This window comes from Herpailurus yagouaroundi, unplaced genomic scaffold (assembly GCF_014898765.1).
Source record: "Herpailurus yagouaroundi ecotype Mexico unplaced genomic scaffold, PumYag 186, whole genome shotgun sequence".
NCBI classification, from domain to species: domain Eukaryota; kingdom Metazoa; phylum Chordata; class Mammalia; order Carnivora; family Felidae; genus Herpailurus; species Herpailurus yagouaroundi.
In genome coordinates, this window is record NW_024412417.1 from 20116957 (window position 1) to 20131677 (window position 14721).

General features: G+C 36.9%; 1 protein-coding gene across 2 annotated transcripts in view; it reads left to right on the top strand.

The window, feature by feature from the left end:
- Positions 1-14721, top strand: part of PKHD1L1 (PKHD1 like 1) — a 162011-nt gene that overhangs the window by 120707 nt on the left and 26583 nt on the right. For both annotated transcript variants that reach the window (XM_040494266.1, XM_040494267.1), the window contains exons 60-67: positions 2578-2681; positions 3595-3724; positions 4655-4776; positions 6300-6390; positions 10199-10347; positions 10430-10552; positions 11331-11442; positions 11521-11637. In XM_040494266.1, the coding sequence (XP_040350200.1) occupies positions 2578-2681; positions 3595-3724; positions 4655-4776; positions 6300-6390; positions 10199-10347; positions 10430-10552; positions 11331-11442; positions 11521-11637 (948 nt within the window). The remainder of the gene's footprint in view (positions 1-2577; positions 2682-3594; positions 3725-4654; positions 4777-6299; positions 6391-10198; positions 10348-10429; positions 10553-11330; positions 11443-11520; positions 11638-14721) is intronic.

A 14721-nucleotide genomic window follows, 5' to 3' on the forward strand; every position in this document is an offset into this window, starting at 1 on the left:
TTCCTTCCTTCCTTCCTTCCTTCCTTCCTTCCTTCCTTCCTTCCTCTTGCATTCCCTTTGTTCAAATCAGGATCTAAATAAGACCATGCTGCAATTGGTTGTGAATTTTATAATTTTTTTAAACATTTATTTATTTTTGAGACAGAGAGAGAGACAGAATATGAACGGGGGAGGGTCAGAGAGAGAGGGAGACACAGAATCTGAAACAGGCTCCAGGCTCTGAGCTGTCGGCACAGAGCCCGACACGGGGCTCGAACTCACAGACCGTGAGATCATGACCTGAGCTGAAGTCGGACACTTAACCGACTGAGCCACCCAGGCGCCCCTGTGATTTTTAAATATCTGATTCATGTATCTCTTCTTGCAGTTTATGTACAAAAGAACCTAGATCACTTGTTCAGTAGTATTTCCAACAGTCTAGAATTTAGTAATTCATCCCTAGAACTTCACTTGTTCCTGTATCCTTTGTATTTTCTATCATAGGTAGTTTAGAGCTAAAAAATTGGTCATACTCAGACCCAATTTTTAGGAAAGAATTCTTCATGGTTGACGGTGTACTTTTCCACTAAGTAGACATGTAATGTATGATTATTCCGTTTGTGTCTGATAAGCTTCTTTTGTGAAGTTAGCAGCTATTAATGATCATTGCCTGGATCTGTTAAATCACTGAGGTTTAAAGTGGTGATATTTTAATTCTACCACTCCCTTCTTATTTGTAATCTAGAATATTTCTGTAAAGAGAAGCTTCCCCAGACAACTATTTGACTACCCTGAGAAATAGTTTATATACGAAGTGTAGGAAAAATGCCTGATTCTTTCCTATTATTACCTAGTTCTGAAGTAGTAAGTTGGTGCCCAACCATTTTCCAAAGGTGACAAAGCATCTTTATTTTTTGTTTGTTATTAGTGTCATGAGCTCTGTGGCTTTAAACATATTTGGTGTTTTCTAATCCATATATGGATTGTGATTGTTAATCTTACTGATATTACAAATGCCCAGTTGCCATTGACAAATGAAAATGCCCCATCACTGACCTTCAAAACATTTTCATGTTGATGCCTAAGTCCTTTTGATTTAGGTTTCGTTAGCTTCTTCAGTTTCTGATATGACAAACGCATGTCTTTTGTTTTGTTCTTCCGAGCCTGAGACTAAGTCATTCCTCCAAGTAATGCTGATTCTTTTATTTGGAAACTGATATTTCGATCCCACAATCTGGGTTCCAGGATTCACTCATTTATTCTTGACTTGAAATGTTTAGCAGGTCTTCACTTGTTCATAATTCTGCCTATTATGTTTTGCAACAGTTCTAATTTTAGAAAGCTTTTATACTGAGCAAGAAGTCATCCCAGTATAGCTTCTACCTGTTGGCTATAATCTGTCAACAGGAGCTTAACTGATGATAACAGTAATGATCATGGCACAATATTCCAGGCACTGTGCTAAGCATTTAACATATATTATCTCATTTAATCCCCATAGTGCTATGCATAAATATTGTCCCCTTTTAAAGACAGATAAATAGATTATTAGAGGGATGAAATTGCTCTGACCATGGATACTAATCCACACCTGCCTCACTTCAAATCCATGATGGATCCAATTCTCATGACAACTTTTCCTTGCTCCTATAAATTGTTTTGTGATGTTATACACATCTGTGGCTTTTATAGGCCCAGATGATCTGTAGTAACCATTTCTTCTCTGTCTCTAGCTTATGCTTATGTTCTTCATCGTACATTCAATTGCTGGCTCATGGGTTTTGAGACAGGCTTCTCCCTTGCAGTACAAAGTAACTCTTCTCCACTGCATTTTATTAAATATCAGTTTTTGAAACAGGAAATATCCTCTACTGTTGCTTACGAGCCATGATCCTCTGTGGCTCTATTTTCTTATATCGAATATAAGAATAATAAAACTTCCTAACTCATAGGATTTGAATTAAACCACAAATTGCCTTTCAAGCCCTTAGTGCAGCACTTGGCAGAGTAATCTCTCATGGAATGCTATTGCTGTTATTACTAATCTATGAAATTGCCTCTTGTCACCTCAGTGGTACTTATGACAAACTGATGAGCAGATACTTACAATGCTTATTCTGGAAGGGATTATGTAAAGATAATGCCCTTAAAATATCTTTAGAGCATCAAAATTGAACTGTTGGGTAAATTATATCTTGTGCTTTATGTCATGCATCCTCAAAAGGGACAATATCACTACCAAGGGGATGAAAAATGGCTCTTACAGGACAAAAAAACTTAGATGAGCAATGGTTTGTGGCCCCCAAAGAGCCACCATATATTAACAGATATATAGTATATCTGAGGTATCGAAATTTCATGGGGAGGGGAGGCTATTAGAAAAAAGTCCAAAAAGGCCCTTGTGGAGGGCAGTGAAAAAAAGTCCGGAAATACTGCCTTATTTAGATTAAAGGAACAAAGAAGAACAAATGAAATTTCAATGAAAAAGTTAAAAACAAATTTGTTATTTGGAAAATTACAATTCTTATAGCTTACAAAAACACAAATTTTATTATTTCAAGAAAAAAAAATGTAACTCTTTCTTCCCTACCCTGCCAGGAAATGCAAGGATAAGCAATGTGGAATTTTATCACTGTGGTCAAGAAGGCTTCAGGGATAGCACAGATCCAAGATATGCAGTAACATTTCTTAACTTAGAACAGGTTTGTACTTGAATTTTTGTGTATATTCAAAATGAAACATTTTGATTTTGATTTGATTTTCATTTAACTTTACTAAAAATGCCATATCTTAGAATTGCTAAAACTATGATCTAATGTAACTTCCTTAGATACATTTCGCACCAACTTTTTTAGACTCGTAGCATTTGATTTACCCACGTCACGCATTTAAAGTCAGTAAAAAAAAAAAAAAAAGGCAGAAAGAAAACACAGAAAAAAAGGAGCACAAAGGTGAAAGAATTAAAGATCTGTGATATTATTTCATATCTCCACTTTATTTCGCAGTGAACAAAAATACTTCCAAATAGTTTCTATTAAACATAGCGGGGTTTGCTTATATTTCTCAAGTGAAAAGTATGTGTGCATATCCAAGCCTCTGTCAAAATAGATGTGCTTAGAAGGCTGGTGATTGAAGAAAAAATGAGAGAGAACATGTTTCTTATGGAAATGAAAAATAATGTTGCAGGTTTGAGGTTGCAGCCCCAGTCCTGTTCATTGACTGGTTCCTACAGACATTTGACTGTAACCCCCTGCCTAGAGCATCACCTTTTTTAATTAAAAAGTCCCTGCTTAATCATATAATAAATTATTCTGAAAAATACCTTTTAGTTCCTTAACATTTTATAGGTAATGATAGAAAATAAATGCATAGAAAAGTACTTCAGAATTTTTATCTACATTTAAATATGCATTTTTGCTTTAATCATAATTTGAAGACATATGGGAATTTCCAGGATTAAAAGATATACAGGGAAATAATCTTCTTTCATGGAAAGTAAATTGAGTATTTTATTTATGAACATTTATTTCCTGAAAATCACTTACTTCAAATTTTTTCTTCAAATATATTTTAATTTTATTTGTAAAATTTTCACTGAATCCTGATGTTTCATAGATTCAAGATCATGGCTCATCTTATATTCGAGGCTGTGCCTTTCATAATGGCTTTTCCCCAGCAATCGGTGTGTTTGGAACAGATGGAGTGGACATAGATGACAACATCATTCACTTTACAGTGGGGGAAGGTAGTATGATAATATTTTTGTCCAAATAACATGCTTCCTGAGACAATCTTATCTGAAGACTCTAGAGCCATGCTGTTTAATTGATCTTCTTGTGAGAATGGAAATGGCCTCTATCTATGCTAATACGGTAATTACTAAACCACATGTGGCTACTGAGCACTTAAAATGTGGCTACTGTGATTGAATAACTGGATTTTTAATTTTAATTGTACTTTTTTTTTTTTTTTATAGTGAGAGAGAGAGAGTGCGAGTCGGGGAGAGGGCAGAGGGAGAATTCCAAGCAGGCGTGGAGCCTGTCATGGAACTCACTCCATGATCCCGGGATCACGATCCCAGCCAAAATCGAGAGTCACATGCTCAACTGACTGAGCCACCCAGGCACCTCTAATTGCACTTAACTTGAATTGTACTTACTTTATATTTAAGTAGTTGCATGTGGCTATGGCTATCATAGCCATAGTAGTACAACTCTAGAATTATTTACCAGACCATGATATCGTGTGAATCATCTAATCACCAATAGTTTAAATTACTATGACTCTTAAAATACTCCTCACATATCAATCAAAAAGATTATTCACAAATAAAGGTTACTATTTTTTTAAAATTGGACTTGGTTTTAGGGGGTTATCCTTTCTTGAATATCAGTATAAAGCATAATACAAACTCATTAATGTGTATAAAATTGATGTGTTTGGTAAAATCTGAGGCAGAGCCTGTCAACCCACATATTTAATAGGCACCCCAGAAGATTTTAATGCAGGTAGTCTATTAAAGAGGTAGAGTTCAAAAGGTGTACTCTAGAATTTAGGAGGTTGATTTGTCAGGCTCAAACTAGAAAATGAATTTCATGGAAACATGAAAGACATTCCCCATAGGACTCATTGCAAATTTTTATGTATTTGAGGGGATTTTATTAATTTTTTGCAGGAATAAGAATATGGGGGGATGCCAACAGAGTTCGAGGAAACTTGGTGGCACTTTCAGTTTGGCCGGGAACCTATCAAAACAGAAAGGATTTAAGTTCAACTCTCTGGCATGCAGCAATTGAGGTAGAGTGATCAGATTTATAGTTATACGAAGGTATACAAAATTATAATTTGTAATTTCTTCACTGAAGATTATAAATTCTGTAGAAACTGTAATTCTCAAAATACTGAAAACTATTTCTTCCTTAAAGATTGGTGAACTAATAAAATAAGCTAAAGAAAGGAGAGAATAAACTTTCTTAAAAGATGTGGCAAGCTCCCACAGCCATTGGATTTTTCTTTGTGTGGATGTCCAGTGGTTTAAATATTCTCTTATTGCCTTGTTTCTCCAACATTAGTTATCACTTTGAAGTTCTGGTACAGGGTCTCTCTACTGTTAATTGACTGAGTGCCCTGTCGATATTACTACTTTGAATTTAGTTTTCTTCTTCGTAAGGAAAATTAGAGTAACAGACTACAGAATCTTTAAAATCTCTTTCTCATCTAAAACTCTTATGATTCTCTATGCAAAGTTATTTAGTCTAATCGGTATTCTTAGCTGAACCCTTCTTGTTGCTCATAAAGTTTCTTCAATCACTGTAGGTTGTTAGGGGTAGGATGAGAAGGCAGGCAAGCAAATAGAAAGTACAGAGGAAGGGTTTGGAGGCAATAAAGCTCCTTCTTGTTTTTATTTTACTTACCTATGCCATAGGAACCAAAAGGAATTTTAAAAATAGCTCTCTTCGGAATATGGGGTAAGGATTGAGTTTTGTTTTTGTGCAACTATTAACAATTACCTTAAAGTAAAACCTAAAATCCTGAAACATATACATTTATGATGATGTTCTCTTTCATCTATTTATAGATGTGAAAATGTCATCCAATGGCAGTTCTAAATCTTTAAAGTTTTCTGGACCTTTTGAAAGAAAAGACACTAATTTTACTTTTATGGATTTCACTTGACTCTGTTCTCTTATCATAACATTTAAAAATAAAAGTGCTTAATATACTTTAAATAGTTGAAGTTTTGGCTGTTTCACTGGCACCAGAGGCAAAAACTAAATCTTCTGTACTATATGTATTTCATTTTTGGCCACTTTGGTCTCATAAAATAAAATTGTTCAGTGACTGCCTAACCAGTTTTTATTATAGCAGATTTTATTTAAACTAGTGAGTGCTTCTATTGAGTCTTATGGTCTACTGTAATTGCCTTAGTTGTTTTTTTCTTAATAAGTTAAATTGGTAACATAATATAACCAAAGAGTGATAAAATCCTACTAACCTTACTGTAATACTGAATTTGGCCCTTGGCTTATAATTATTGAGTGATACCCAGTGGATTTTGTGACTGAAATAAAAAAAAATATCTTTCGTGTAGTTTTCTAATGAAATCTAAGGCATAGTATCTAGTGATGATTTTAAACCAAGAACCTAAGGTAATTTCAATACTTCATTTATAATGTAAATTTGGACAGGGTGAATAATGAAACACATTTTCCCTCCTAAAGAGTAGTCATAATTAGTTTTCCTATATATGTTGATACTTGATCTCTTTGTATAGTTGTATAAGAGCCTGACCCATGGCATTTTCTTTATCACTGTGCTAGGTAAACAGAGGGACCAATACAGTCTTACAAAATAATGTCGTGGCTGGATTTGGAAGGGTGGGATACCGTATTGATGGTGAACCTTGCTCAAGTAAGTCTTTTGGCACAGAGCCACTAAAACTAGGAAATACCGTGTTCAAATTGGTTAGAAAGAAATAATTATTGTTTGTTAGTTCAATATATAGTATCTCCTCCTCCAGGACACTAAAAGAAGTCAACAAGCTAAATTATTTGAAGATACCATTGGGTCTAAAGAAAAAAGGAATAGACTTTTAAGGATAATTACTTTTCCATGTTTATGATTGAAAAACTCCAGCAGTCACTTCAATTCTTGATGTGGCTGGTGTTGGACCAGTGAGTGCCTCATCCCACTACTACTTTCACAAAAGTAACACTTTCAAGCATAGAGATACATATCTCTAGGGATATGACACTGTTTCATGCTTCTTCTTTAGAGGAATTAATGTTCACTCTTCCTGTGTTTAAACCTACAAGCATGAAAAAGTCAAAGGGCGTAAACAGTTCTTGGATACATTTCTATTAGATGAGTAAAAGTCCAAAATTAACCAAACAACTACTCTTTTGGCAAGGCTGTAGGAAAGCTAGGACATCTACACATTGCTGGTTGAATGACAAATATAACCAACTCCTATAAAGGGGACCAGGGCAATAGCTGCCAAAATTATTGGAGCATTTGCCTTTGGCTCAACATTTCCACTTCTGGCAATCTAACATTTGCCTCTACAACACTTAGAAAATGATTTGTGAACAAGGTGATTCATCACAGCATTGTCTGCTAGCAGGAAACTGGACCCTGCCTTGTGTACAATAACAGTGGACTAGTTTTATAAAGCCAGACATTGGAACACTAGGGACCTCTCAAAAAGAAGGAAGAAGATACATATTGATCTACTGATATGGAGAGAGAAATCCCCAAAGATATTCTTACGTGATAAATGGAGATTGCCTAACAATATATATACAATATGGTTTTGTTTGTGATATGCTTTATGGAAGAAAGGTAAGAAAATATGAATATGTAGGGTATTTGTGTTTAAAGAGACACAAAGTGTGAAAACAAACAAACAAACAAACAAAAAACAAGGTGAGTAGGATCAGGGTGACTGGTGACTTATTATTGTATAATTTTTTATAACCTTTTGGTTTTTCACTTAGTTAAATGAATTATCAGATCAAAATAAAATAAATACTAGAATTTCAGGGTTCACCTCTTAAGAAACTTAGGGGAAATGGGACTTTCTCTGAATACTTTATATCCCTTGTACATCTGGTTTTTATATCTCAGTATGGTTGTTTTTAAGATTGTTTGAGTCAGTATTTTTTCTGTAAATTCAAAAATTATTGGGCTTAAGCTAATATTATTCTTATGCAAAATACATTTTGAAGGAATAAAACAACTTCCAACAAATTCCTTATTATATGCTCTTATTATATATTTTAATTCCCAACAACTTAAAGGTTTTCTTTGACTAAAATTTTACAATATGTAGTTCTTCTGCAACTTCTTTGAAGTAGTCCTGGATTTTTTTAAGTCAAAATATGACCTGTGAATATGAACATTTACTAATATGTGTGTTTCACCAACTAATTAAATATTTATGAATATTTAATTAGTGATATTCCTAAATAATTGAGAGTGTTTACAAGGAAGTTTGGGATTTAGAGAAATTGAAATAGGAGACATCACTGAGGAATTGAAGATTTATGTTCATGGAATGGGACACCAACCTATCCAGTCCACCTCCCAGGCAAGTGGGAGGCTGGCACCAAGAGGCCCACAGTGAGAGGCCAGGAGGTGGGGAGGGGAACCCTGACCCACACTGGGTCCCAGGGGCAACACTGCGTGGGACCAAGGGAGAGACATGTGAACAGCTTCTTATGGAGAAAACAAAACAGAATCCAGGCAGTTGATAAGTAAAATGTCAATCCCAAAGCATTAGGAGGAAAGGAAAGTCAATAGAAGATAGGAGGAAGTCAAACACCAGGAGATTTGGACAAGAGAACTGGTACTAAGTAAAGTTCAGGAGGTGATGCTGCTGTATATAGGGCATCCTTCAATGTATGTATGCATGGTTGGAAGGGAGTTATTAAGGTTGCTGATCTGATTTGGACATAAATAAAGTTTCATAAATATCCACCTCAATTATCCTATATATTTAAAACAAATTTTTTTAATGTTTGTTTATTTTTTTTTCAACGTTTATTTTTGGGGGGGGGGACAGAGAGAGCCAGAGCATGAACGGGGGAGGGGCAAAGAGAGAGGGAAACACAGAATCGGAAACTGGCTCCAGGCTCTGAGCCATCAGCCCAGAGCCTGACGCGGGGCTCGAACTCACGGACCACGAGATCGTGACCTGGCTGAGGTCGGACGCTTAACCGACTGCGCCACCCAGGCGCCCCAATGTTTGTTTATTTTTGAGAGAGAAATAGAGCACAAGCCGGGGAGGGGCAGGGAGAGAGGGAGACACAGAATCCAAAACAGTGTCCAGGCTCTGAGCTGTCAGCACAGAGCCCAGCATGGGGCTCTAACCCATGAACTGTGAGCTCATGACCTGAGCCAAAGTCAGACACTCGACCGACAGAGCCACCCAGGTGCCCCATAATTATCTTATATATTAATAATGAGTATAGCATCCGTTTATTGAGGCACTTTATGTGGGTTATTTAATTTCAGTTTGAAACTACTCTCAATTAGGCATTAAAACATGTTTTTTAAGTTCATTTATTTATTTGGAGAAAGAAGAGGCAGAGAGAAAGAGAGAGAATCCCAAGTAGGCTCTGCACTATTGGTTCAGAGTCCAACGTGGGGCTTAATCTCACAAACCATGAGATCATGGCCTGAATCAAAATCAGGAGTCAGATGAACACTCAACTGACTGAGCCACCCAGGTACCCCCAAAGTTTTTATATATGAAGAAACTGAGGTTCTAAAAGGTTAAACAATGTTTCCAAGGTCATACATACATTAATTCAACAGGTAGTTAAATAAGCACCTATCTCTGCATTACCCTCTAGACTCTGGGAATACAGTGATCAATGAGGTAGACAGACACAGTGTATTCTCTCATGAAGCTTACATTCTAATAGGACAGAGGAGATGGACAATTCATGAATAAGTAATAATAAAATAATTTTAATTGCCATGTGGAGAAACCGAGGTGCTACTTTGAATCAGATAGTCAAGAGAAAGCCTCCTAAGAAGTGACACTTAACTTGAAAATGGGGTGACCGGAAGGAACCAGCAACAAAAAGGTGTGTAGGGGAAGCATTTTATAAACAGCAAGTGGTATCACTTGTGTTTCAAAATTAGCCTTCTTTGAATCCAAACTTCATGTACTTTCTCATGAAATTCCTGTTTGGTTTAGTCAGATATAGTAAATTCAGTGTGCTAGCAACTAAACCAAACTTTTGCAAATGAGTATGCAATCGTTCTACTGGTAAAGGGACAAATTAAATAAGATTAAATACTGAGTAGAGTAAGCCATAAATGGCCAAGCCATAAAAATATTTGATCATCATGTTTAAATTTGCATAAGAATTATGTATAGTAAAACCTTGGTTTGCAAGCATAATTCATTCCAGAAACATGCTTGTAATCCAAAGGACCTGTATATCAAAGCAAATTTCAAGAACCATGGGCTAAGTCGTAATCACGTGACATTTGGCATCACGTACTACTCATATTGCAAAACATCACTCATTTATCAAGTTAAAATTTATTAGAAATGTTTACAGAACACTTGCAGAACACTTGCAGAACAAGTTAATCGCAATCCAGGGTTTTATTGTATTTAATTTTTAAAAAATTTAACCTGTACTGTTCATAAAGCTCTAGGACACGACTTATAATATTCTCTGTTTTCATATTTCCTTCCAAGGTCAGTCTAATCCCATGGAAAAGTGGTTTGACAATGAAGCGCATGGAGGTTTATATGGTATTTATATGAACCAAGACGGCCTTCCTGGATGTTCTCTTATACAAGGATTTACCATTTGGACATGCTGGGATTATGGAATTTATTTTCAGGTAAATGTGATCCAATATAGTGCTTGTTTATCTTGTTTTATGATTGTATTTTGTGCTATGTGACCTACAAGTTGTTTTACAGACCACAGAGAGTATGCATATCTATAATGTGACTCTGGTTGACAATGGAATGGCCATTTTTTCAATGATTTACACACCAGCTGCTGTATCTCACAAAATTTCCAGTAAAACAGTGCAAATTAAGGTAAGAAATGAATACAACCACAATAAGAAGAAAAGGTGAACATTTTGAAGTTCCAATAAGAACAATCTCCTTGATGGGGCACCTGGGTGGCTCAGTTGGTTAAGCATCTGACTTTGGCTCAGGTTATGATCTCATGGTTTGTGGGTTCAAGCCCCATGTTGGCCTCTGCACTGAGCTCAGAGCCTGGAGCTTGCTTCAGATTCTATGTCTCTCTCTATCTCTCTGTCCCTCCCCCATTCACAGACACTCTCTCTCTCTCAAAAATAAATAAATGTTAAAAAAAATTTTTTTTAAAGAATGATCTCTATGACTTCATAGCTTGGCTAGTCCAAACATCCTCCCCTTGTTCTCATTGTCTTCTGCCAGGAAATGCTGTATCCTTCCCTCTCCTCCATATTCTCCTCACCCCTTCTTGCTTGCCACCTGCTAATATTGCCACAGTTAAATTTTCATTTCCTTTGTGAAACCTTTCCTGAATTTGCTTAGATAGTATTGACACTTTCTCCTCTTTTTGTTTCTACTTTTTCCCTGGGCATATTTTTGTCATAGAAATATGTCATTATATATAACAATTTACCTGCCTGTCTTCCCCCTTCCAATTTGACTGTAATTCTATTCAGGGCATAAAATCACATCCTTTCATCTTGGTTTTATGAATAATCCATTCCTCAAACTGAAAGGCTGTGTTTTGCTACAGTGGAATTTAGAATTACCCATTATAATTTTTTTATTGAGGAAAGCTATTATTTAAGCTGTACTGTTTGAATTTTTTTAATAGAGCTCATTAATTGTTGGAAGTAGCCCTGGATTTAATTGCTCTGATGTCCTAACTAACGATGATCCAAATATCGAACTTTCTGCTGCCCATCGGAGCACCAGACCTCCATCAGGTGAAAATTTTAGAAATTTAATTTTGGTGTTCATATGAATGCATTTGAATTTTATTAACTTTCTTTCTTTTATAACAGGTGGGAGAAGTGGGATTTGCTGGCCTACCTTTGCTTCAGCACATAACATGGCACCCCGGAAGCCCCATGCAGGGATCATGAGTTACAATGCCATTAGTGGCCTTTTGGATATCTCAGGCAAGTTTAAACATAGTCTTGAAAAATCTACTTAATCAAGTTCTATAAAGAGTATGTAGAATATATCTCATAATGTTTCACTGTAAGTAAAAAATAATAATGATTTAAGTAAACTTATATATGAATCTGCTCAGTATGAGAAGCAAAGAAATCAGATTATCAGTCAATTTGAAGAATGGTCCCCTGACAAATTTGTATATGTTAAAGAAGTCCCATTTATTTTACCTTCTAAAACAACAGAAATAACACTGGTATAGTGATTTAACATTAATTAGTTTCTATCAATTACAAAAGCCCTTTTATGTAAGTAGGGTTATATATTATTATCTCTCTTTAGAACTGAAGAAATTTAAGCTTATAAAACCTAAGAGCATAGTAACATCTACTGGCTATATTATTCTGTTCACTTATTTCTTCAGTGCTTCTTCCATAGTTGATACTGCTTTGTGATCATTTATATGCTTACTCCCATTGACCCATACCCTTGCTTTTCCCTCAGGCTTCCTTTTACCCAATCATCCAGTCTTATTCCTTCCAGGCCCCTAACTAGCTGTGTCATTTACCACTGCCTGTAGTCCATGTTTATCCTTACCTCAGACCACTCCACTCTTCACACGAAGTGGATCACCCTGTGTACTACCCAAATTTCTATCCCATAGCAGAATCCACCCACACCGTACTCTTTCAAGGCCATCCCCAGTTTGAGCTGAAATGCACAGGCCTTATATAATAGAGTGATTCCAATATTGCCCATTGCTCAGAATCTTTTGAATCCTTCTTCTACAGTCTGACATGACAGTTCTTACAATTCTACTTCATTTAAGGTGGAACATTATTTTTCCCAAACTTGGAAAAGCCATGGCAGCAACATGGGAGAATACCCTCATCCATATTGACACTCTCCCTTGTCTAGCTTTATATTCTTTACCCCTGATCTAACACCATCACAGTTTACTCTCCAATATATACTTCTAATTACTGCCAGTACATGTTACTCAGCTTTTGCAGTTCCTTTGGTATATAACTCCTCTCATCCCATAGCATGCTTAGTGCTTCCCCAGTGAGGCCATGTTGAGACTTGACCAGGCTTACCGCTCTGTTTTCTAGAAGGGGAGGCAGAGACAGGTCCTGAAAAAGGCAAGATTTTCCTTATAAACAACTACCTCTTTTTTTTTTTTTTTCAACATTTATTTATTTTTGGGACAGAGAGAGACAGAGCATGAACGGGGGAGGGGCAGAGAGAGAGGGAGACACAGAATCAGAAACAAGCTCCAGGCTCTGAGCCATCAGCCCAGAGCCCGACGCGGGGCTCGAACTCACGGACCGTGAGATCGTGACCTGGCTGAAGTCGGACGCTTAACCGACTGCGCCACCCAGGCGCCCCAACAACTACCTCTTTTGAAGTCTTGTCAGGATTTCAAACAAGTAGGGCAGGGCAGCTAAACTCTAATAAGGAAGAAGTGGACCACTTACACAGATCTGGACATTCAAGGGGAACCCAGAGTTGCAAGGTTCAAGTTCATCTTCTTCTATATTCCCATCCTAACTCAGGGTTCCATTTCTTTTCTATGAGAGCCATGACTTTGAAGTAGGAGACTTGCCAGTCTGAAATTCCACCTTCTAGGAACGTTCTGCTGGTTTTGTGATTAGATCCTGAGGTTTGCTTTGAATTTGTGATTGATCACCACAACTTACATTTTCTTTCTTCAAAGCATCAGTGAGGGTCAACAGTTGACTACTTCTAGTTTCCTTGTAATTACTATTTCCCCTCTTCCACTCAAATGCCAAAGTTACTGTACAAGCCAGAGCAATTCTTTCCACTTAGGTATTATCCCAGTTCACCACAGGTGAAATCTTAACAATTGCACTGTTACAGCATTCCAGAGACTGTCAATACTACACCTACCACCAGTAAGAGTGTCCTCATTCCCATCTAGACAGCAAGTGAACTAGATTCATCATTGCATCATTACACTATTTATCCCAGGACCACTTATGGTTCCAGCTGTCTAAATCAGGTGGTCTAAAAGTAAAGCCAGAGATAGGATTCTTGTGCAGGTGGTTTATTAATGATGCACATTCACAAGAAAGGGAGTGAGGGAAGTAGGACAGGGCAGAGGAAGGAGTAAGCAAGGATATGGTCCCAGCTGGAGTCTAGCTCCTTCTTGAAACCTCGCAGGGCTGTGCAGTGTGAGCTGTACCACTTAGTTTCCCCCTCTTGAGGCAAGGGAGCCTTCTGTATCACTTGCCAATCAGGCATGGTAACCTTTTGGTGGTGGTGCTAGGAGTGCATAATCTCTTAAGAGACAGAGCTGTCATTTGATCTGATCAAAGGCAATTCTCCAGAGAAGGGGGAAGCTGTGAGTAGTTAGCAGCCAACACAGGAACTAAGGGGCAGTGCACTGGGCCAGGAAGGCAGATCTATACATCTTACAAACAGTATCCACTACTTTGGTACTTCATTAATATTCATCTACAGGCTCATATTCATGTATATACAATATCATCTTAGAAAAAAGTATCAGGAAGAGTAGTAGATAGCACGTAACTGATTTAAGAATTATGGAGTCACCTTTTTTTTTCCTTCTATTTTTGAGTTATTGGATTTTAAGTACAATGGAGATTAAGTTTTGGATTCAATAAATGTTATCTTCTGGTCACACAATATATGAAATAAGGCAAAAAAAAAACAAACCCAAAAACAATGTGTCCGTTAGTCTTTGCTGCATAACAAATTACCACCCAAATTTAGAGTCTTTAAACAACCATTTATTAGCTCATAATTCTGTGGATTGGCAGTTTGGGCTCTGTTCAGCTGATAGTTGTCTGCTGGTCTCATCTCGGATTATTCCATAGGCTGCCAGCAGTTTACAGGATGGATAGGGAGTAGTTGTCTAGGACAGTCTCACTTCCATGTCTGGTGGTTGGTGCTTGCTAATGGTTGGGCTGGTCTTTGACCAGAGTAATTGGGCCACATTTCTCCTAGTCTCATTCACATTCTGGAAATCACAAGATTCCCCAAGAACACCAAAAGAGAGCGAGCCCTAATACACAAGACTTTTCAGATCTACTTATATCACAGTT